Here is a 25,775-nt window from a genome sequence, read left to right as displayed (position 1 = left end):
TCACAAAACAATTTAGAACACATTATTCTTTGACCTCTCTTTGACAGATCTAATAACTGATTAAATTTAATAACATGGATTTAATAAGTTTTCTTTTTTTTTTCATGAAAGAAACTCCTGTCAGCTGACCTCCCAGTCACAAGAATCTGTCACTGAGATGGAAACAAAACTAAATCGTAGGAATTTCTTCAAGTCAATTTAAAGGAATGTTACTGAAAACACAAGTGACCAGAATAAAACTCCATTTAACCTCTTCATATGATTCCTGTCCCATGAAGCCAATAGCAATTCATTATTGTGATAGAATTATGGTCTGACCAAGGATATATGTAGATGGTGGTGACTCAGTCTGCTGGCTAGGGATGTTTCAGAGCAGGTCTCTCTAATAAATTAATGCTTGGAGCTGACACATTCTTGGTGAAACCAGCAAAGTAATAGCAAACATCTTGTATTTCTAAAGTCAGAAATATTTAGTCAGAAATAGAGTTCCTGACAAACACATTAAGAAAGTTGGTATTTTAAATAAAAGCAAGGAAGCTTCAGACAGCAACTGACTTTAGCCAGTTACAACATGTTGCTATTAACTCAAAATTTAAGATGTTGAATTAAAAAAAATAAATTTTATCAAAGCTGAAAACTATTCAAGTTTCAAACTATTCTGAACTGATGACTTATAGAATAATCCACCTACTATGTTGATATCGGTAGATGCAGGTTTTGTTTGGGGGGGGTTATAAAGGATATTTAAAATCTACTGAAGTATATAAATGATTAAATGTAAATGTAAACATTCCACAATTTTAGTCATTTTCTTCACAGTTTTAATTTCATACTTCTTTGTATTAAAGTGAAACAACACAAAACATTCAGTACAATCACTTCATAAAATTCAATACAAAACTGAAAGAGAACATGCACGTGTAATTCTTTGCCTTTCTTCACACATAACAACCGTTAGGTGATCATATTCAAACAGAACCTATTCCACGAATACATCCCAAATTCCTTACTCTCTATAAAAATGCCACTCTGCTAAAAATAAAATGAAACAAAACATAAAATGTTAAAAAATATAACCAGCTATGCAATTTGCCTTTTCCCACTACTGGCACATACTAGCAAAAGCTATGAATAATGCTTTATTTTGGATGGCTTTAGAAGAGATTTCTCTACCTTTAATTTGCTAGATCACATCTAATCCAAATCATTTCTAAATGGAAGCTGTTAAACCAACAATTATTTGGTGATTGTGTTAGTCTAGTTCCCTATATATTAGTGTCTATGCCACAAACATCTACCACCTACAGTTGCATCAACTGGAAGTGCTATCGAAGAGACCAGGACTTGAAAGCTACTACTTAAATACAGGAACTGATCAGTATAATGGTCATGAAAAGGAATGATTTTCTTCCTGTTAGAGTGGTTTCCTCCATCTTAGGCTTGAAGCACAAAAAATAGGCAGCACAGAAAAGCGCACTATGGAACTGTACGTGTTTCATATCATTCAGTTATAAAACTTTAGAATATGATTTCTTTTAGTTTAAATACACTTGCTCTGCATATTCATGCAAAAATCCTAAACATTTAGGATGAGGAGATATTCTGGCCTGGATAATTTGAGATTATTTTCATATATTATTTTGGTATATTTGGCCCATAAGCTATTATTTGGAATAAATATTATCTTTGATTACAAAAAAAAAATATATTATCAGTCTAAAGAAAAATATACTATGTGTATACTGTTGAAGCACTTGTTTTCAAAACTGGAGCAGGAATTTTTATATCATCACTGAGGTCCGTAGATTCCATATGAGCACTTCGGTTTTAACCATCTCCAAATATTCTAAAGGCAGTGGTTCTGGGAAGCCTTAACATTCACAGTATTTATTTTATATGAAGAAGATAATTTTTTTTAATGAGAAACACCAGATAAGCTAATTACTACTGGCCAGTAATTACAAAATAAATACACATATACACTTCTGTTTAAAAAAAGTCTCTTTGCCAAGGGAATCTTCCCAAGTTCTTATGCAGTTGCACATATCTATCATGTTCGTTTTAATGAGCTCAAGATACAGGTTACATCTTTGACCTCTGGAGCTCAAGGATCAAGATATCACAGTCTTATTTCTTGTTAAAACTATATGGAATCTATTCATATTGTGGGCATTATGTGAGCAATTGTTTTAATCAAAACTGGCCAAATACTGAAGTATGAGTCAAAGTAACGTGTTGCCTACAGCCCCTGTGTCCATAATTGATTAATCTTTAAATAATTACCATATGACCTATACCCCTGCTAAAGCAGGTTTCAAGACTCAGGGCTCTCTGGAGAAAACTGTATTCTCTTATCAACTGGGGATGAGAAAAGATGGAATGAGAGGGAGCCAGTGTGAGCTCTATTTCTACTTCAATGGTTGCATAACAAGCAGGTAATTAGTTCTTTTTATGTTGGTCCTTGGTATTTGCTCCTATGTTTGTTCAGCGGTCACCTAAATGCAATAGGGTAGGAAGACTAACTGCAGGTTAATACTGGACCTCCAATGAAAATACTACAATCCTTGCCTAATACTAGCAAAAATGCTACTGTCGTTTTCAACTTTTAACTTGCTTTCTGAACAGAAGCAATCCAGATGAAGTACATGCACAGTCCAGACAATTGATATAACTAAAAAGAAAAAGCGAGAAAAAAAAAAAAGCATATTTTTGAACCATACGTGGAAACAACGAAATCTGCATCTCATTCACCATTAAACATGCTTACTCATATAGGCTGTCTACAGCCTATCATAGAGATTAACACGCTTATCAGATTGATCACACCACATTTACAACTGTTCTTAAAAGCAATACAAACAGAATTAGCCATCTTCTGCTGCTGGAACAGATTGAAATGAATTTTATGAATTTTTCATGAATTTTAAAGTTAAAAGGGAACATTAGCAAAACTTACATGACTCTTACATTTTTTTTAATTGAATCAAGTAACTTCTGTGTATTTAAGCATCCAATATTTATTAAAAATAACACAAGACAGTCCACTATTTCTCTTAATAATTTGTTCCAATGGTTAATCACCATCACTGTTGAGTATCAATACTGCATTTATAATTTTCACTTCCCTGGCTTCCTTTTCCAGATAATGTAGTGTAATGCTTTTCTCCTTGATTAGAATATATATACTGCCTAGTATTTTCTCCCAGTGGAGGCATTAACACACTGTAACAAGGTGGAGCTTAAACTTTATAATAGGCTGAACTTGGTGAGCTCAAAGTCTCTTAACATAAGGAATAATTCTAGATCTCATCCCAGCTTTGGTGGTGTTTTTTACACCCTTTTCAAATTTGGAAGAATTTAGACATCAATATTCCACACCACAATTCAATATTAGTCTCATCAATGCCATGCAAGGAGAATGAGAAAATAACCTTCCCATAGACCCTCATTACCTACTTCAATTATTTTATCCAAGGACTGCATTTGCATTCTTTGTCACGTTGCTTCACTGGAATCTCATGTTTGATTGCTTGCCCACTGTGACCCTAACCACTTTTTTTAAGTAGGAGCTTTGAGGATATAGCCCTTGTTATTCAGACACAGCCTGGAATCCCTCCTTCTAGATACTTGATTCCATTTCATTTCATTAAAACATATGCCCTTGAGTGACTACCAAACTATCTAAGCCACTCTGCGTAACTACCTTGTCACAGTCCCTCTTTGCTATTTTGCTCATCTTAGTGTTATCCATGTATTTCACTAGTACTGGCAAATCACTCACAAAAACATTCAATAAAACCCAGCCTGCTATTCATAGCTGCAAAACTCATGTGAAAACACCACCACTCAATGATAATTTCCAATGACTTTCTGAAATCTCTTCAGTCAGTTCTCCATCCATAACACTTTTATAATACTGTTTCATATCAGAATGTTGCATAAATTACGTGCTGTTCTGTATCCCAAATACATTATGTTTATACAATCATCTTTATCAACAAACCTTAAATCTCACAAAAACTGAACTAGGTATTGTCCAAGATCTGCTTTGCACTAAGTGAAAAGCAGCAGAATTTACGTCACATCCACTCATTTATACCACCAGGTAGGACCCTACAAAGCACAGGGAACGCACATGGTTTAGCAGGTTGCTCCTGACAGCAGTTCTTGAGCGTGCATGGTGATCTGCACGTCCTTTACACCGGCAGCCACATTCAGCTTATCATTAAAAGCATTCTTTCTCAGAGACGTTGGAAGTGTCTGATATTAAATTTTAACAAACAGTAGATTCCAATATGACATTATGCATTTCAATATAATAATATCTTCAAAAAATAATTAAGGAGATCTAGTAATTATGTGGGACCTTATATCATTTAAAATTTATTTTAGTTACTTGTATCAGAAATGGGAATTACAGAACATTTTTTGCATTATATTTATGGAGTACTACTGTGTTTATAAAGATATTTTACCACTTCTATTGTACATTTCCAACTGCCAGTCTTAAACTTCCAAACAACACAAATACAAAATAAGAAACTGACTGATAAAAAATAGTAAGCTAAGGAACAACTCAACTTATTATTAAAAAGGAACAAAAGTCTTTTATTTCTTTGCAGAATTCTTTCTATCTCAAGGTAGAAGAATAACTAGAGGCTCATGAGAAAAGTGCTCTTGTGAGAAGAACAACAATTAATGCTAAACAAGAGCATGATATAAACTGCAATAAGATCAGAAACAGCACTACAGCGTACAACTTTGGGGGGTAAAAAAGGAGACCCGTTACACCAACAGTATCTTCTGGCAGTGGCATTTAGACAGAACATAGCAATATAGCAATTTGCTGAGGAGCACATAGTTACCTTTGGCAAGTAAATAAAACAAATCCTCTCACCCTTCACACAGTCATCCTAAAAATATTAATAGATCTGTCCATGCTGGATACCCACAGCGTAACTTCCTTTTTCAACGGTGTTGAGGGAAAAAAAATAGTTTGGGTGTATTTCAATAATAAATTCACCATAAATCCAAAATCATACTTGAAAACACTCAAGTATAAAACTATGATATACAGAACATCATCTATGTGAAACATTAGAAAATTAATCTTTAAATCAACCACAAAAAGCATACTCTTTCTAAAAGTGATGCATTGAGAGAAGCTGTGGGCACACTGGATTCTTGCTGAAAAAGAATGGTATTATTTCAGATACTTGTCTTCTAAATAACTAAGATAATTAAAAAACTGTGTTAATTGTAGGGTGAAAATGAACTTTGCCACTTTTTTTCAGTTTTTTAAGTTTACTATTTATGAGTCTTTTGCATTTTTTCTTTAGATTTGATTCATATTTTGAAATTTATGTTTCCCTTAGGGAAAATACATAGTATTAATGCATTATTACAAAGAAAGTTGCTGTCTATTTTTGCTGCCTAATATTACAGGGGGGAAAAAAATCTATCCGCAAAGAATAAAAACTGTTTCAACATTTATCTTAACATTCTTTAAATCCATTTTTTCCATCTTTGCTTTTTCTTCTTTTTGTATTCCTGATTATTATACTGTACCATGCCATGCATATGTCTCTTTCCTTTAATTACTTTTTGTACTTACTTCTTCATCCACATTTTTACTGCTTGTTGCTAAGCAACATGCATAACATTAGGACATACATTCATTTATCTTTGAACAATTTCTACTTCCTATTTGTGTCATTCCAATACTTATGCCATTCAATTTCACCCTTTTTTTCCATTATTTCACACCTTTCCCAGAGTATCTTGCCTACCAATAACTACATAATTTTTAATAAAATTTCTAAACAGTTTATCATTGTTTATTTAGAATAATAATAATAATAAAAATGATACAAAAATATCCCAAAGTAAAACAAAAGGCAGAGCTATGAAGTCTAGAATGGAAAAGACAGTAAAGCTACCAAGAACATTTCTGATAGAAGGTCAAAAGACAACATGAGTTAGCATTTAAGATGCACATTTCTTCATAAACGTGTCATGGTTTTGGAGACAGAGAAAAGGGTAAATTTAATGCAGTTAAGAGAAAGGAGCTAACGTGGGATTTAAAAATTAGAACGCCATGGACAAAACAATTACTTAAGCAATTAGGAGGTGGAAAGCTTTGGTCCTGGCTACATGTCTTAGAAGCTGCACAGAAAAGCAAACAGATTAAGTCTAACAGCCATTCTCTGAAAGATTTTTAAGACTTATCATATAGATATCGCAGGTGTCTACTTGAAAGGATTCGTAATAATATAAACACTTGAAAATGTTTGTTTGCCAGAAATTCAACCATCTGCCACACCCCATAATTCTGTACAATTTTATTGTCTTGCTTTCTTTTATAAATACAGAAATACATTCTCTTCAAAAACCCAGACAGTGTTAAAGCAGGGTAAGAAGGGTTAATAATGTACTAAGGAATTAACCTTGCCAAATAACAGATGCTGTCAGCATCAATCAAATTTTCTCTTTTATAAAAAAAATTACTTAGAGGAACAGAAACAAGATGTTTAATAAGTAGACAAATAATGAAACCTAGCCTACTATAGATTTCCTACATCTCCCTACCACAATAAGCCAATTCCCTAAAGACTTTTGCCTTTACAGTATTTCCAGTTCTCTTCATGCTTCTCAGCCTCTTCCTTTTCCTTGCACAGCAGCTGCATTTGCAAGATCTGTTCCCTAGTTTTATGGCTGAACAAGAGGCAGTATATGCCACAACTGACTGAAGATATGGATATGTTCAAAATCTACATACATGCAAGAAATGAGGAAACATCATTAATAGAGAAAATGCTTCTGTTTCTTGGAAGGAATAAGTAGTAAGTTCTCTGCTTCAGCCAGAAAACAATGTAGGTTGCCAAAAAATAAGTTCTAAATTTTTGACATTTGTATATAGTTCAGTTGAAATGGGCCAGTGCATTAAAAGTAACTAAGACGGGATAGACAGAAAATGCTACTGCATAAGACATTTTCCTAGAAAACTAGAATGATAAATGATGACAAAAAATAGGGGCAGTTTTGACCAAAAGTCAGATTATAAAATGAGGAGTCAAGGTCACCTCTTTAATCCACAGTAGGGCACATTTTGTAATTTGTTTCAGATAATCTTGTTCTTAGATCTTTCTTCTAAACATCAGCACATACATGATATGACAACGATTCTGGAATGGGAACTTCCCCCATGGTTCCTGAAGTAGAACACAATACTAAGAAATATTCAGTTCTTCTAATATTGCCTTAACTTTTATGTGAATCTTTATATGCTTTGACTGTGTGTTCACATAGTCTAAAACTGTCAGGATTCTGTCTTCTGATATACAAGGGAAAGATTATTATGTCTTTATGTCTTCTTCAAATTGTTCCTCAGACCTTTTTGCCTGCTTATGATTTTACATCTAATTTAACAGAATTTACAACCTTTCCTACTTTCTTCATTTGGACAATGCTCCAACTTTTTAAAGAATGTCTTATTTCTAAACAGCTTTCCTTATCCTCTCTTGTCAGTTTTCTTTCTTTTTGAGAAGTGGTATGCATTTGCTCCAAAACTCCAGTTTTATATTGTGAAATAATCTGCGTGCTGCTAGCAAAGAATTATTTATTTGCTGCTGCTTTATTTTTATTCTTAGCAAACTCATTCACTTTTGCTTATGCACTTTCTATTCAAATTCAGTACAAAGGTAGGGGATTTTACAGCTTTTCCTTATCCATGCATAGATGCTGAACCTAAAACCATTATGGTGTCTGGGCTTTAGGGGAGTCCTTTGGTAATGACATTTTGAACAAGGTTTGCTCTTGCTTGGGATGATGTCAAGACTTGCTTCTAATCCTGTGGTCTTCCTGAAGGAAAGGGAAGTTCCTTAAGCCCAGATAATTCACTACTCAATGGAACTGACTATGAGAAGCTTCCATTCCTGAACAGGATTCCAAGAATGAAAAACAGAGGAGTGGGTCAGCACAATTGGATTGCTGTGCTATGCACACATGAAAATAAAATTAATACACATTTTCTAAAACCAATCCTCAGGAAAAAGAACACCACAACTGAGAGCAGGTGAATAAATTACTTAATTATAATCTTGTTAATTATGTGAATTATGTGAATGTCAGTGATTCCTCACTGACCTTTTTCACTAGATCTAATGAACTAGGTATCATCATCATATTAGAGTCCCTTTTAAGAGTTTATGAGGCTGTTTGCTAGTGCTAAAAAGTTAGCTTCAAGAATTTGCTAACTTTCCAACATAATATGCCAAGAATAAGTAAGTAGTTAAAATAATTCTTTCAAAAAAAACCTCCAGGTCCTTTACATTACACTAAACTGTTTAAAAGATTACAGAATTATTACTACTCAATATATATTTCATATAAGGAACAATTTATTAGCTCCTTATCCTGGAATAACACTCACACTTCAAAATTCTAGTGACAGCATATTAAATATATTTAGACATTAGCAGAGGACAATCCTGCTGTGTATTTATGTTCACTAACTTACGTAAGAAATCAATATTGCATTTGGCATTACAGTGCATATGCCACATGTATACAGAATAAACTCGCAGATAAAGACCAATAGAAAGAAGAACAAAATTTGTGGCTAAGCTTACTATTTGATACACTGGCTAGTACTACATGACCCTGCTCCTTAACTAAGTCTCTAAAGTGCTACTGAATATCACGTGTGTACTTGTGAGGTCTATGTCCTGTCAACAGAAACGACAGAAACACAAATCTAGGATGAAAGGAACCTCTGGAGATGATCTCGTCCAACCTCAGATGAAAAGCAGGACAAAATTAGGCTACCCAGAAGCCTGTCCGACTGAGCCTTGAATCCTTCCAGCAAGGGAAATTCCAGCACATCTCTGGATAACCTATTCCAAGGGTTTTTCTGCAGTTGGGCATTTACATGATCTTTCTTCCATACTGACTGTCTGGTTTCCATTAATATTAACTACCTCGCATAACAGCCCTTTCCTCTGTCGGGATACTTACAGAATCTCTCTTCTGTTTGGTTCTCCATTTTTTAGGAATTTTGCAGAAATCCAATTATTTATAAGACCTCAGTTTGTGGTATTTCATTAATATCTGTCTGTACTTTTCAAAGCTGTCCATGAGAGGACACACATCACCTTACATGCCTTCTTTTTGTAAGAACTCAGTTAAAAAAGCCACAGAAATATTACTAAAACTGAAACATGAGTAATTCTATAAACATTGCCAAATTGGTGACTATAAGGCTTGCTGAGCATACACGTATCATTTAAATGCTATTAATATTTTAATTAAAATGAAAAAAAGAGGAAGTAAATGGTCGCTGTGCAAGCTATCTCATAAACAAACAACATACTGCCTGTTAACTTGAGAGTATTTCCTAAATCAAGTAATAATTTGGTCTATTGTGCTAAAAACAAGTGCTGTAACCCTTTATCTCTTGAAACTAGCTGTTAATTTGTTGACATGCATTATTACTATATCCTCTTTTCAATTGTGCTGCAGTTCTGATGCTGATTTGCATCCTCAGAATGCAGCAAAGATTATAAGAAAATGGAACAATAACTAATACCTCAAAACACAACTGGCTAATAATTTGTCAAGAAGGCTGTTCTAATATGTTAGAGACTGTCTCATTTTGATTTTTGTCACAGTTTTCACCCAGCATAAAGGGACTTTGCAAACATATTTTTGCTATTGTAAAGAATGGTTGCTATTGATATTATTCTCTATTGATTAAACTAAAAAAAAATCCAAACACACCTGCATTTGAGGCTAGCAGCATGCGTCACAGACTACAATCCAAATAAATGGTACAATTTATTTTGCTTCAAATCATCTTTTTCTTAACACTGGAGGAAATTCCTAGTTTTAATAAAAAGCATGCTCTGAAAAAGAGCACAGAACATTTTTTGCTGTAGGGTAGAAGTTCAGCTATCAAAGAAAATGAACAAGAATTGTTTTCTTCTAATGCGAGTTTAATAGTTGACTTGAAATTAGTTTGGTAGAGTCAGTTTTTTTCCCAGTTTCTATCATCCAACACTGTTACAAAACAATCAGCATCTGCATCCATAGCAGAGATCTCTAGGCTGGAAAAAAAAAAAAAAAAAAAAAGCTGTCAAACGCAACCGTTTCTTAGTTTTGGGATTTTGGCACATGTGACAAAAAATACCTACATTGCTACTATCCCATATGTTATTCATAAGAAAAAGAAAATCAATCTTTGACGTGAATTTGATCTATTTCATAATTCTTCCTTCTCATCCTTTTAATGATAGCTTACAGCTTTATCCTATCTGAAAGAAATTGTCTTTAAAAAGAGCTCTGGCCCTGGGAACATGACATGCTAAGCCCTTACGGCAACATTAGAACCCTTTACTAAGTTATAGCATCATAGCTGTAACACAGTAACTGGCCATACCCTTGCTCCATGGTAATGCAAAATTAAGTGGATTCACATAAAGTACCACTGAGAATGGTTTATGCTACAACAATTTACTTTTCACTTCAAGGACCAATGAAAGAAAACCAGTATAAATGGCAGGAATCACAAGCAAGAGGCATGAAGCAGTGACTTATTAAGATTTGCTGATTGAATTGTTTTGCCAGTTCCTAAAAAAATAGGAAAAAACCCACATACTATCTTTATGCCAGAGGTTTAGCTTTAAAAAATATTTGAAATTCATTTTATGCAGTCATATTTTCCCAAATTAGAAAAAAATATGTTAAATTATTTAGAAGGAAAGAATGTGCAAGCATGTGGAACTTCATACAATGTACTCATGGCTGGTCTCAAACCTGCAAAAAATCTAGTGTGTGCTTAATCCAAGGGTACTAGTAGTTCTTTTACCTTCAGTTAAATTGATACACACAGAAGTGACTTTTCTTGAAGACTTGGAAAATAGATATAGGTTATGTCTGCTAAAAATGCAGTTTCAAAGTTTTATTAAGGCAATCTGGGGTCAGATTTATTTATAATGAAAACTCCATGCAGTGAAAAGAGTATTGATTTATTGCTCCAAAATGAACTGCATGCCCAATTCCTGGTAGATTTACCTAGTTTTCTAGGTAAAATTTATATCAGGCAATTTTCTATTAGACCAGCATTAATACTAATGAACTATTTCAATTTATAGTAGCAAAATACATAGTTAAGTAATTGGTTGACAAATATGGAAACAGACTTATAGAAAGGAAAATCAAACCAAATACATTGCCAATAATCATATATATCTATTTTTAGGTGTTACTTCAGGATTTTTTTCTACATGTTTTCCACCCTGAATGTTTTCTCTCAGAACATCATCTCACTTACCTGAGCTTGACACACTTACAGTCTTAATTGTGAACTGTGGATCAGTTCCCTGTGTAATGAAGCATCAAATAGGTACTGCCTTGAAAAAATGAACTAGTGTTAGGAGAAAGCTTCTCAGTATAAAAAACATTTAATTTCTTTGCAGTGCAATTGCAGTTCAATGCTCTACTATTTTAACTAGTCCATTCCCTAGTGTTTTAACTAACTAGTTTAGGCTTAGGCAGATTCCTTTAATTCATTACAAAACCACACATTATAAAAATAATTATTAAAATAACTTATTAACTCTGCAGTTAGCTTTAGATACTATTTCACAGAGATCTAATCTGGTATAGAAATACAATCAGTTACAAAATTGGGAGAGATTTCCACATTCCATTTTTTAGGAGGAATTCTACTGAGGAGTTGCACAGATCGACATTAAAGTCCAGGAAATATTCTTAACAGAAATAATGAAACAAAATACTTCGTAGGAAGTAATTCTCCCACAAGGAGCATTCTCTTTTCCTTTGTTATTAGTTAGTTACGAAGTGGCATCGCTATGCACAAACACAGACTACTACTGTGCAGGCAGTATAAATATCCTTTATCCTTTATCCTTGTCACTCTTAGGAGTGACAGACACAACATCAGGCCCGGTGACCTGTTTTAAAGTCTGTATCAAACTGAACACTGGCTTCCTAGACAAACATACAGACAAACATATCATTTCTAAACCTGTTTTACCTAAGAAGGAACTATTTTGTTCCTAACTCCTTTTCTTTTTTCTTTTCTTTTCTTTTCTTTTCTTTTCTTTTCTTTTCTTTTCTTTTCTTTTCTTTTCTTTTCTTTTCTTTTCTTTTCTTTTCTTTTCCTTTCCTTTCTTTTCTTTTCCCGTTTCTCTCATTATTTATTTCATAAAGGGTGAAATGAAATGAAGTGGGTCCTGTGACAGCTGCTGGAGTCGTCACCTCACGAATGCCACCTAAGGACAGGTAGGAGAATTGTTTTTCTCTCTGTCTTCCTGGAGTGCGATATTGGTTACGGAAAAAAAGCCTAAGTCCAGTGCACGACAAGAGATAGCAATAAGGGTGCTACACATTTTTAGATGACATTGACTTTCTCAGGATTCCTGGGGAATTCTGATATCCAGTCTGTTTTTCCATCTTCTTTTACCAGTTTTAGGGTAACACTATTTATTATCTGTGGGCATGGAACCAGCTTTTAACCAACGACTCAGAAAAAAGAAACGTACCCACACACATATGCAGGCACCGACAAAAATGGATCTTTTCTATTAGCGATGGCTCTCAAGAGATAAGAAAACAGACTTGTGTAGGTGATTAAGTGTGATAATATGAAAGGCTGCAAGACAGTTGCTTAAGAAACAAGAACAACAAAGGAATAAACTAGTGCAGGCATCACCGGAGCTGGAATGACATTGTACTGTGTACTACGTTCCCATGGCAACTGGCCATAGGAAGATGAATGTTTCATATTCACTGTGCTCTGCAGTACATGTCTATAAATCAAACTTGCATAAAAGAGCACAAGATTTCTTCTGTGGGGTGGCTCTCCAGACCAGGGTATTTTCTTCCTACTAGAAAATTACATGAAAAAATGCCAGACAATAAGGTCATTTTTAGTATGGAAAGACCTAATATATACAAAAGTACTAAAATGCCTGTAGTGTGTGATCCTATCAAATGAAGGATATAGCAGCATAAAATGCACATCATGAATGCCTTTCTTTCTTAAGACCTGCTCTAAGCTTGCTAGCTCTAAAAACTGTACGAGACTTAGCTGTCCACTTTTGCTTTTTAAGACATTTTTCATAATTTGTTAGTTCATTCACATGTGATTCATTTTCAGCTTATTTATTTTACCATGTCCATTATTCTAGTTTAAGATTTAACATATAGATACCTATCTTTCTATAGAAATGATACAGCAAAGACAAATATTTTCTTAGCAGCAGTAATTAATAATATTGTGCAATTCCCTTAGCTAACGTTTTTATTCTCAATGGAAGAAAACACTACTGTTTTTTTATTTTCTTAAAAAATTTGAATCTTAACTTTAAAAACATGTTCATTTACAGAGAACAAAAAATCACAAATCATTATTACAAAAGGTATGTCACATTTCAGATCTATGTTCCCAAATGCAGAACAGCCTTTTTATAAAGAAATTCTTTTGTATTTTAGCCATTTAGAAAAGACACACCAATAAAGAACTTAGCATCAAACCATTTACCATACTAAGTACTTCTGCAATTCCTCTGTCAGTCATCAGTCGAGTTTTTATGGTACAGTGGCATTTTAATCAGATGCACATCAGCTACATGATAAGCTTTGGGGCATACTGTTCAATGTAAGCACAATATTAGCTTGGAAACACTAAAAAGTTACAATAGCTTAAAAATAAAATCAGCCAAAATTATGGTCAGTTAGTTCAATCAAATCAAATTGAAAACACATCTTGGAAAACTTTAGCAACAACTAACTATGCAGGCTATTACTGATGTATGTAAGAAATTAATCCATTAGGAGTGCCTACATCAAATATTATTTCGACAGTATGAGATGAGAATGCATTTGCATTGGCCCTATTTTCATGCCATAAGAAAGAAAAAACCCTGCCCACTTACTATGCTAAGAACCACTGCAAAATCTTATTTCTTTCATAGAACATAAATGCTCACTTGTATACAATGCAAACAGCGGCAAAATTAAGTATTTATGACTTTAAGATAATGACTCAGTGCTGAGAAATACAAGCCTAGTAAGACAGCAGGGGCCCTGCGGAATAGAGCGAGCGGGCACGTAGGGTAGAGGAGTATCGGATGGGATGGTAAGGCCCGGGTACAGGCTGACTCTGGCAGACTGAGGTGTAAACAACTCAGGGGTAAATTACAGAGTTGCAGCTCTGGTACTGAACAACGCTGAGTTTAGGAACAACAAAAATAGCAACATATCTATACATCTTGTAAGATGTATGTGTGCCAGATACAGTAAATTTGGATGTACCTGGATCCTAGAGTGAGAAATCATCAGTACGAACATCACACACCTGCTTGTGAGGACAGGGGACACGCGGGACTGAAGCTGCAGCCTCGGGACCAGAGGAGGAGTGAGAATTACACCAGGGAAGGGCTGGGTGCTCGGGAGTGTGCGCACAACTAACTTAACTCCATGCTTACTGAGACCCCGTTCTTGCAATATTGTATTGTTTTCTTTTTTCTTTCCTTTTCTGCAATAATTAGATTTGGACTAATAATAATTCTTCATTTACAGCACTGGTATTTCAGTAATACTAACAATAAATTCTTGACTTTAGATATCAGTGAGTCTTTGCCGTAGCCATAACAAGATAATTTGTGTAACAGTTGTTGTACAGATAGGTTAGAAAATAATCCTTACTCTACCTGGCTTTGTGCTATATTAAACATTTTAACTCTATTTTAGCATTAATAAAATATGTGAACGGTAAATGAAGGAATTATATTTTAAAGTCCCAAGTTTGAGAAAATTGATGCAAAGTTTATGGATGCCTATTAAGGGCACACCTACAAATGAAGTAATTACATATCCAAAACCTGCAGTATTGTAACCTTGGTGTAGGACTCTTGTATTTTGCTTGTATATGTATTATGTGAGATATTCAGAGCTCGAGGATTGAAAGTGGATTTGAATATCTTATCCTGAATATTACATTTACAGTAGGACCTTACTTTCCTACATATTATAAGCAAATGAAAACAGCTAACTCATGGTCAGATGGAAGAGATGACTTTGAAAAGTGATTCACTCAAAAGCATTTTCGTTTGGCATGTGTTGGTATCTCAAATTCTAATTATTTAAGTTTTAAATATTTAGAATGAATCTACAGAAAGCTAAATGATTTCAGCAGTGTCCTTCATTCTTAATGCATCAAATACTGATGTTTTCCCTTCTTGAGTTTTACATAGCACGAATATCTTTGTTTTCATTTTTATATCAAACAGTATGTTGAGAATTACGCTCAGTAGCAGAAAATAATTCCCTACTCTGCATTCCATACTCTACTCTCCCTTTTAAATTCCTTTTTCTTAAACCTATGTGGCACTAACTAAAGGCTTAGAGGCTCCCATAACATTTTACTTTCTAAAAGTATAATAAAATAATATATCCAACAGTATAATACAAAGCTATAAAAAACCAAAGGTGCCCACCAGTACATGAAGTGGTTTAGAGATAGGATCTCAATTACACTGAAAAATCTATAAATAAACAGAAGTTGTTATTCATATGACAATTTAAGAAATTGTCATATAGACAATTCTCTATAGACTTGACTGCTACATGTTGCATTAACTGCTAAAGAAAAATAGGTTTTGAGAAACTCTTTTACAATATGAAGCTAATGCTAAATATAATTGATAATTCTTAAAACAAGAAAAATAATAAAACAATACATTAAATACACAAAATAAAGCAACATGAGCAGCAATTGCATATGCTTTCTTGACCTAAAAAGCATTAATTAATCTCAGGACAGAACATCAGGCCCTTCATAGCAGTTCTTAGAATAACACACATTAATGGGTAAAAGGATAGTGCCTCAAGGTGCTCTGCTTGGATTTCCATTTCTGAACAGAGGACCCCAAAAGGACAGTAAAATCACTTGGAGATCATAAGAAAAACATATCACACAGCTTTTCAAAGCTGTGGAGGGCATGAACACGAACATTTCTTTCCTTTTTTTGGAATGATGTGTGTTGTGCAATTTTTGTAATATAGTGCATTGTAAACCGTATTTATGTTTAACAAAATCTGTATGCCTCACATCAGTCTGATAATACATTTAAGTATTACTTACAGACTTTGTTGCAACAATCTCTCTTGTTTAAAATGTCCTAAAACAACCTTCTTAAAATAATTACTTTCCTCAAAATGCATTATATCTTTAGAGCAGAGAGGCATGAGGATCATCTAAGACACCTAAGTTTGACTTTTGTTATCTCACATTCCCAGACTTAAAGATGCACATACCTACTCTTGTCACTTAAAATGTTTAAATACACCGTGTACATACAAGAAAGAAAACTTTTCCTGTACCCTCCAAAAATCCAAGCCCACAAAATCACCATCACATTACTACAGGTCATCTTAACCTAATCTGTAGTATATCAATAAAGTTCAGACCAGATACTGCCTGTAATCTCAACTTCATATTACATGATGCCATACAACTCTCTTGTCATTATTTCTGAGTAACGTGAAGGTGCTTCTTAATAAATAGCCTATAAAATTAGAAAATTATTGAGCCCTCAGAAAACAAACAATTTTCCAGCCTTGGAGCTGAACTCGTACATTGTTCATATCAGTTTGTATGGAATTAACATCCCTCACACAACTGTATGCTTGAAAAATGCATTAAAATGACTATCTTTTAAAGATGGTGCTCAACAAGCTACCTGATGCAATAGCAGGGGAATCCTTTCAATGACCGAGCTGCTTCCAGACAAGTCATTCATACCACCAAAAGGAAGTTTAACACCTTTCAAGGCAATGTGTTCCAAAACACTTTTGAAAGTGTCCACTTGCAACCATAGAGTGAGATCATTTTTTTTTTTACAATCTACAAATTACTCTTTCAAATTCTACCCTTTCTTGCATGGGCCAAATTTCACTTACAGAAAATTCCACCAATAGTATCTGTTACAACATGCATACAGTTGCAACTCTGAATTCTTCAAGAGACAGGTCCTATATGCTGATTTTCCTGACTACGTGAGTAAAATGTCAAAGTAAATAATTTTAGGCTCAGGTTACCAATCATTTTCCACATTTGGTAATATTTAATGGATTTTGCACTATTTATTACAGATGCTGGGCATATTCCTTTTCTTGTAAAGTATATAAGGACACAGACACAGTAATGTGCTGAAGCTTGTATCTTTTACTGCATGACAGAATCTATCTGCATGACAGATTTCAATTAACTACAATATATGCAACAAAAGATCTAAGAATAAGGAACTTTCTGTTAATCTTACCTGAAGGCTTCAACTACAATTCTTTCAGATAATTTGGGAGAAACTGAATGGAAGGCTTTCTTGAAGTCTTCTAAAGTCAAAAATCTTCTGCCTTTTAAATCCAGATTAGAAAAGAAAAATAATACAAATTATTTCTTTAAGAAATTAATAATAAATACATCTATTTTATTTGTTACTTCTAATATGCTTACATCTTCTTTAAAGTTACTGTATTTGCATGTAAGGAAATGGCTACATTAAAGGGAATGGATGAAGGATCTATAAAGGATTTTATACTACCAATACCTTTGTGCCGCTGTGAACTCTGTTCAAAAGCACTGCGCCTAAAACTCTCATATTTAAAAGCTTTAGTTTTAGAAATTGTGATTTTGAATACAAAATTTCACATGTGAAACTTTCAAAATACAGACTCTAAAATAATCAAAATTGCACTCCAAAACTACCATTTATTGGGATCTTTGTTAGCTAGTTTTCGGAGCACTGTTTCAAAAAACTTTCTTTCACAAAGTAATTTTCCTTCTGATTAATCTTATTGCAAAGTTAACCTCTTAAATATGCTTTAGCAGAATAATATCATATGATCACCTTGTCTGTCAATTTCCAGATCCTGAAAAATAAAGTACCTCATTTTTTGTGCAACAAACAGCAAGACAAATAAAAGAATTTAGAGCACTTGAAATGGTTAAATTCCTTGAAATAACTCTCTTTAAGTATTAACACTTAAAAAGTTACTTTTAGTCTCTTGCAACTTCAGTTGCAAAAATCTACAATGGATGCTTATCCAAACATCCCAGTATCCAATCTGCCACACGCTGCCTTTCCACTTTCTGAGGGCCACAGACCTACTGTATGGTAGGGAAAAACATGCAGAGGATAATCTGAATGCTATGTATCTGTTGGCTCAGAAGCTACTGATGTTCTCCCTTTCTTAATCATAAGAAGAGATCATCTTTGAATTAAAAAGCACCACCACATCTACTTCTCACCAAGAACGGAAGAAAATCCTTGTTGCTTTGGTTTCCCTTCCTTGGGCTATCATGATGGGTAAAGAGCTTTGCAGCCATCACCAGGCACAGAAATCTGCAGAGTATGTGGCCCAAACTAATGAGTGCAGATAGCAGAATATCAGAGTGGCAGAAATAATAATGAGAGGTAGCAGAAGCCAAAAGGTATGGGGAATGCCTAGAAATTTGTTTTAATTGCTGGAGAAGCTCATAGCACAACAGACAACTCATAACTACTGCCTAGAACCCTGCAGCTTGCTGATTCTGGCTTTGTTAATAGAAACATTATCAAGATCTTTTTATTGTCTTATTTTGTTACTTCACTTTGCAGCATTAGGGGCACTCTTTACCCTCATTTTACTCCCTTGAAATATTCTATTTGGCTTATTTGTTTTAGATTTAAATCAATACTCAAAGCATTTAGCAGAGGAGAAAAAAAAGTCACCTTGCATGTCGAAAGCTGAGACTATGTGCTTTATTTCATTACTGAATAGCTGCACAACCTTCTCTGTGCTCATGAAATCTAAAATCTTTTTCAGTAATATACCTAGAAAATGGTGGAAAAAGGAAAATATAAATAAATCTCATTGCCAAAAAAAAAGCTCATTTATTTTTTTCTCCTTAAAAATATGCAAATAACTATGAATAGTTTTAATTTTATAAACACAAAAATAAAAATGGAAATAATGGTTCTCAAAGTTAGCTCACACAAACATTTCAGTATCTTTTAAATTGGAGTGCTTCTGTTTACTTTTCCTTCTTGCTAGCCATCTCATCTTTGTTTAGACCCAAGAGAAACATAAACTTTCCTAAGTCAACAACCCTTGATAAAGCTATACAGGACACTGCATAAACACTGTACTTGCTATCATGCTCAGCACTGAGTGAAGGCTCCAAGATGGCCTATAGACTCAGATACAATTTCCTAATAAAACTGAATGGTAAAACTGGGTTAGTTATTCCTCTTGTGTAATGTTTGAAACTCTTCATATGTACACTTACTTCTTTTTTTTAATGAACTGAAAATGAAAGAACTTGAAATACAAACCTATTTTTTAAGTTTTGCTAAATATCCCTTTATTTTTTCAAAAAAAAGGAAAAATTAAGAAAGAAAAATCTGCCTCCAAAACCTGCCTCCCCATGAAATGCGCAAAAATCTTAAAATCAGAATTTCTGAAGAAAGAACTTTTTGGCAAAAATAAATGTAGCTTCTGTTCAAAATTTAAACAGACTAATATTTTTCCTTTTTTTCTTTTTAATAGGTACTTTATGCTTATTGTGAACAATTCAGTTTTCTTCAGACCACAGTATGATTGCAATTTTATTTATCAAATAATATAGCAAAAGCTCTGCATTTCTCTCTCTTTTGATGTATTCATATTCTGTTCTTCTTGCAGCGATTCAAAAGCGCAGCTCCTTCAGCTCCACCTGCTGTCAATTCAAATCTTAAACTGCAAGTGTATGGATTTCCAGTGTTTCATTCCGGATTTCTTATTGAAAAAAAAAAATCAAACATTAAGAACTATTACACTCTCAGTTTCCAGGATTACAAAGACATGCTGATTTGAACTGCTAGGCTCTGTACATGCACAATTTCTTTAATAACAGAGTTGCTTAAACATACTGAACCTGCCTGCATGAACAGCTTTCCATTCAATTGGATAACTATGGAAGATAAACCACAAAAAGCAACACAAGCTTTCCATCCATTCATTTTTCTCTTTCAGTGTAACTTATGAGCCCAGAAAATTATAGTATACAATTTTCCTTTTCTAGACTGACTCCTGTAATACAGTGCCGCCTATTCATTGATCTTTGGGAGCTAGTGATTTATGCACTACTAATACAAGCTGTAAGACCATCTAAACACACAAAAAAGATAATCTTGAAAAAAAAAAAAGAAGCAATCAAGCCAGTTAGTAATAAATTCATAATATGACTTATGTGCTAGTTCACTATTTTAAGATCAGATATTCATTCATATGTGGTTGTTCTCTTGAAAAAAAAATCCAACTGAAGCGCTTGATCGTTATTTTTGCCCAAATAAAAGATTTAAAAGCAAGAATGTTGTTTAATAACTCTTTTTTTTTTTTGGTGTCAATGCTAGAACAAACAGATCCAACCTTCATATCACTGTTAAACTGTATCAATACAATCATTTGTGAAGTCACATGGCAAAAAGGATCAGGAAACTTACTGTTAATGACATTTTTTTTTTGCCGCATTGTTTTTTTTCTGCATGAATCAGTTCTTCAGTATGATTTGACACATGGCCCCACAAGCAGATGCATTGACACAACTGAGAGGGCAGCACAAAGATAGCAATAAACAAGAGCTGTATAAGTAGAAACGCTGTTGCAGAAAAAAATATTCAGTGAACTGTGGTGTAAGATGCCAATACTTCGCTAGGAACCCACTGGGACAGTATCAAAAAAAATGATAAATCCTTTTTAGTTACTTGACAACTGAACACTACAAATTACCAATTACTTCTTTGTATCCTCATCACTATTTATATATAATGCTATTAAAAGGTCCACTTTGAGAAGAATAAGTTCAAAAGTAAATTACAAAACTATCACAAGTATTTCAAAACTACATGAAATCCTCCAATCCTGTTTAACATCTTGGGCAGCTCATTTATTGGCAATCTACACCAGGTTCTTCCTCAGGCTCTTTAGAGTCTAAGCTATTGATTTATTAAAATTATGAATGAAAAGAATTAGAAATCATTGACAGCTCAGTCCTTGTGTATTACCCAAATGTTCAGGGTGCACACAAGACACTGCTGAATCCACTTCCATCCGGAAGAGATGAAACAAACCACGGCGTTATCAGTCTGAACTCCTACACAGTTTCCATTTTGTATTAATAGTTTGTGACTTAACTGAATTTTGATATCATAACTTTGCATGTCTACTGTAAAATTGTCTGTGGCATTTAAGAAAGATTTTGTTTTAATTTTACAAAAATTCTTCCTTGCCAAGTAAATTAGATATATCAGAGAGCCTAACAAAATCCTAATCATGAGCCCAATTTTAAACTCAGTATACTAAACAAGTATGTTTAACTTTACACAGATAGGAGCTGAATCACACAAAAAACCCTACGTAATAAGCATTTTTGGTTGTTTTTCAGCATCCACATTTGTGATGTCCTTGAAACAGAGGTTTGTCTCAGTAGTCAGAGTAGAAACAAAGCATTTCCTCAAAAGTAGTTTAAGATTCATATGGTAAAATTGTGCAAAACATTTTATTTTAAAAAAAGAGAGGTAAGAGATTAAAGAAATGGAAATGAAACAATAAAATGTTTGCATCGTCCAATTTCCCCCACAACCATCCCGAAGCCAGTCTATTATTGTTTGATATTATGTGGCATGTAGCTCCTTTACTGCCTTTCATGAGGATCTTACTCATTTTTTTCCTCATAGTAACACGGGAACGATGCTAACATGTTTATGCAAGTAAAATGTCAGACACGTTCCTGGCGGCTGCAGTGAGGCAGGCAGGAGAGCGGCTGGGGTTCCCCAGGCCGCAGGTGCCCAGCCCCGGGCAGCATGGGCCAAGCTCCCACGTCCCGGTAGGAGCACACGGAGCTGGGGCACGGAAACCTGGACACGCTTCGGGCCTGGCGCAGCGGGGCCTTCCAAGCACAGCTCCGAGCGAAACTTTGGCCGGGACAACGACACAGAAACATCTCAATGAGGTGACTTTTGAGCTATTTTTGATATAGTTTACATCAGCCAACAGATTGTTCTGCTTAAACTGCTACTCCTCTAGTACCCTTTTTGTTTGAAACAGTTAAGACCCAAATGTGCACTTGTCAAGCTGAGTGGTTATCGATACCAGAGCACTTTAGACCAATTCAAATACTTGGGGTGCAAAGGGGACCATTGAACCAAACTTTCAGAAGAAAAAAAAATATTATCTCCTGTTACAAAATCCCACAAAGCTGTGAGTTTCCAGTAATGATGACTTGTATGTGCTGATAAATGTACATACAGTATCAGTTCAAAAAAACAGCTTTATCTCATTCCGTTTTCATGCCTTCCAAATTACCTGTCTCAGCAGCTCAACTCTAAACAGTAGCAAGTTCTGAACCACACCCCCCCCCAAAAAAAACCCAGTATTTTATTAAAAAATGGGAATAGGATTTTGTTAAATTTCACCAAATGATTTTGAACGAGTAGAATGTAATTCAAATCCTTAGTTCACATTTCCTGCAGTAAAGACATTTTTGGTGACATCTTGTGGGAAAAATTAGTATTACATTTTGTTTAAAGAAAAACCTCTATAAAAATGATGTATCAGCAATTTACTAATTTACTAAAAATACAGGTAATGCTAAATAATTGCCATTTCTAGTAACAAATGTATGTTACTGTGTACTGTGGTTTAGGAAACAATCTTGCCTTAACTATAACATATACACACTAATTCCTACTTCTTGGAAAAGCTACTTTAAGCACTGTGTCAGAATTGGTTACAGCTACTTCTGGAAAAAATGCTAGTAGATTGGACATTAAAATACTCAAGAGCTAGATACTATCAATCAAAATGTAATTCCTGCATTTGCTTCCTCGTGGTGCATGCAGAAAGTTATGTTTCTCAGAAACAGATTAAACCCACCAAAATGCTGAAGAAAATGGAAGGCCTAACCAGCAATGACACAGAAAAGATGTGTGCACGCCATACCCCACAGTTAATGCACACTACTTGAAGCTGCAAAGTGCCCGACAGTGCAGCACGCTCTCTGTATTTCACAGCCATGTGAACAGGCAGCCAGTCATTGGAGAGATTCCTGGAGCATTGGATATTCCTGGAGCTGGGACCACTTAAGGAGCTGGCAAACCAGAGGAGCACAGAACTGCCCTGGGAACCAGCATCATTAGTTAGTTTTTGTGCCGCTGCACAGAGAGAATATCCTAGGGCCAGGAGGTCACAGCCTGCCTTGGGAGACAGCAGGCACCTTCCCAGGAAGAAACATCTAAACTTGAAGATCTTTGCCCCAGGGAGTCCTCACTTTTATTCTCTTCCCAAACAGGAGATGCCCCATGGAACAGGGTTTGAATGCTATCAGCATGCACTGAGTGCTCCTGCTGGAACAAACATTCAGGGAATTTAAACAGGAGAGCAGTTCTTGGGTACTGACTACTCACAGGTGAAAGCCAGATAGACCAATGCAGTTCAGAGCCTGACCAAGAACAGAGCTGGCATATCAATACCAAAAGTAAGGCCTGCCTATAGCTTAGGGTGCAGTTTAAGACGAAGTCTGCAATTCAAACAAGAGTGAGGGTAAGCTGAGCATTTTCATGGTCAGAATTCCGCAGTTAAGACTCAGTTAAGCTCCCAAGTTCCCACTCTCTCCCCCTTTTTTATTATCATAATATACATATATACATACACACACACACATCTCTAAGTCATTTGGAAAATGCTTACCCACAGCTGAAATACATCAGAGATGACTATTTCTACACTTCAGTAAAAGTGGCCTTTTCACTTTAACATGTAACTGATGTGTTCTTTATGCTCTTTTTGATATCGTTTTTGATATCGTGGAAACATAGTTTACAAAACTGCATTAAGCCACGTGATTTATCCTTTATGTTCCTGTGAGTATGCAGCACATGGTTTCTTTCAATAAGCCTTTGTTTTCTTAATGTCTTCATACACCTATTGATTTATATTGTCATGGCTAAAGCTTTCCCTTAGTACCCCAAATATCTATGCTTTTAAGAATACGGATTTGTTTTTATGACATGCAATACTTTCTTGTCAAATGGTACCACAAAGTAAACAGTACATCACTAGTAAAAAACAGTAATTTGGATCTGATCTCCAGCTTTAGAATAAGCTCAGTATATCAATTACTCTGTATCTGCACAGTGCATCCTTCTGCTAATCACAGCCTGGAGAAATAAACTCTCAGCAAGAAAGACAGTGGTTTGATTATTCTCCCAGAAATGCTCCCAGATAACACATTCTCTTTATGAACGAATCTGGAATCACTCATGTTTTACAACCCCAGCCTCGTCCACTCTGATCAGTACAGACCAGCCTGTAGAGTGTTCCCCATGAGTCATCCACACGTGCTGAATCTTCAGCACATAACTGATAAAGACGTGTACCTTTGAGGGTCTGTAACCAAACAGCATCACTACAGTGGCTTTAAATAAGCTTAAACAGCCTTTGATATCTTCATCACACACTTCAAAACCTATTAAGAATGTTTACATTAAAAAGGCAATGATTCTGATCTAAAATAAAAGCTTTTACTTATTATAACAGTTAAGGGAAGAATAAAACAGCTACTTACAGAATGATCTACGCTATTTAAAACCAGCTGCAGAAGATCAGTCCTGCTTCAGTTAGAAACCTTATTTTATACCAGCTGAAATTACTACCATTAGTTCAATTACAGAATCACAGAATGGTTAAGGTTGGAAGGGACCTCCTCTATACTTAGATAAGAAATATAGGAAATTAAGCACATAACATGAAGATCTAGTTTTCATGAGAGACCTTTAGCCTCAGGAGAGCTTCAGCAAGACCTGATAAACCATTAAACATCCTCATATTTGGGGCCTCGAGGAGCGCACGGGCGAGCTGCTTCAGGAAACAGCACGACACACAACCCTGCACGGGAGCCCAGCAGGTAAGCGCTAATGAAGCCGCGGGGACGAGCTTCGTTGGGCGCAGCTTGCTGGTTTGTTAACTGGTAATAAATTACACTAAAGGGACCCCACAGGCTGCCGGGTCCCGTTAGCAGCAGCCGGCTCTGGCGCAGCTCCGCTCTGATGGGATTCGCGCCGCCGCACGATACTGGCGACCCGCGGCGCAGCATGCTGCCTAGCAACCCGCGCGCCGCCGGCGCCTATTGGCCCCGGCGCCAAGAGCCATCGCAACCCGAGCGCGCCTATTGGCTCGGCGGGGCCGGGGCGGGCTCTTATCAGTCGCGGGCCGCGCGCGCCACGGCTCTGCCGGAAGGGGAAGGGGCGGGCGTTGGTGGCGGCGCGCTGAGGTGAGTGGCGCGCGGGAGCGGCCGTTGGGCTCCCCGCGCCGCCGGGCTCCAGGGCGGGCGGCTCCCGGCTCTGCGCCGGCCCCGTGCTCGTCCCACGTGTCTCTCTCGTTGTGGCCGGGGCGTTTGTCACTTGCTGCCGCCCGTGGCGCCTTCGGCCTCCACTGCACAGCCGGGAGCACCGGGCCCGGCGGCAGCCGTGCTGTGCCGAGCGCCTGTGTGGTGGGAGTCACATAACAAGTACTCGCGTGGTGAAAGTTGTTCCGTTTATTTTTAAAGTGCTTTTGTGCACGTGCTCTTCTCACAGTTAGCCTTCACTGTGCGTGTTTACACACTAGCTGCTTTTCCTGTGCTCTCACCACCGTTATAAGAGTTTATTCGTGTCTCAGTGCAAAAGCAAACG

General features: G+C 35.7%; 2 protein-coding genes across 2 annotated transcripts in view; one reads left to right on the top strand and one right to left on the bottom strand.

The window, feature by feature from the left end:
• The window catches only part of EFCAB11 (EF-hand calcium binding domain 11), a 49,636-nt gene extending 24,438 nt beyond the window's left edge, over window positions 1-25,198 (bottom strand). The window contains exons 1-4 of the mRNA XM_088539753.1: window positions 24,997-25,198; window positions 24,413-24,571; window positions 18,798-18,899; window positions 17,349-17,439 (exon numbers count right to left, since the gene is read on the bottom strand). Of these exons, the coding sequence (XP_088395879.1) occupies window positions 17,349-17,439; window positions 18,798-18,899; window positions 24,413-24,571; window positions 24,997-25,198 (554 nt within the window). The remainder of the gene's footprint in view (window positions 1-17,348; window positions 17,440-18,797; window positions 18,900-24,412; window positions 24,572-24,996) is intronic.
• Window positions 25,199-25,356: 158 nt separating this feature from the next.
• TDP1 (tyrosyl-DNA phosphodiesterase 1) overlaps window positions 25,357-25,775 on the top strand; it is a 37,459-nt gene continuing 37,040 nt past the window's right edge. Inside the window, exon 1 of the mRNA XM_088539722.1 lies at window positions 25,357-25,375. The gene's annotated coding sequence lies outside the window, so the exon portion shown is untranslated. The remainder of the gene's footprint in view (window positions 25,376-25,775) is intronic.

The sequence above is a fragment of the Tinamus guttatus genome, unplaced genomic scaffold (assembly GCF_059628265.1).
Source record: "Tinamus guttatus ecotype Peru unplaced genomic scaffold, ASM5962826v1 Tinamus_guttatus_pri_ptg000048l, whole genome shotgun sequence".
Taxonomy (NCBI): domain Eukaryota; kingdom Metazoa; phylum Chordata; class Aves; order Tinamiformes; family Tinamidae; genus Tinamus; species Tinamus guttatus.
This window is presented reverse-complemented; position numbering and strand designations above follow the sequence as displayed.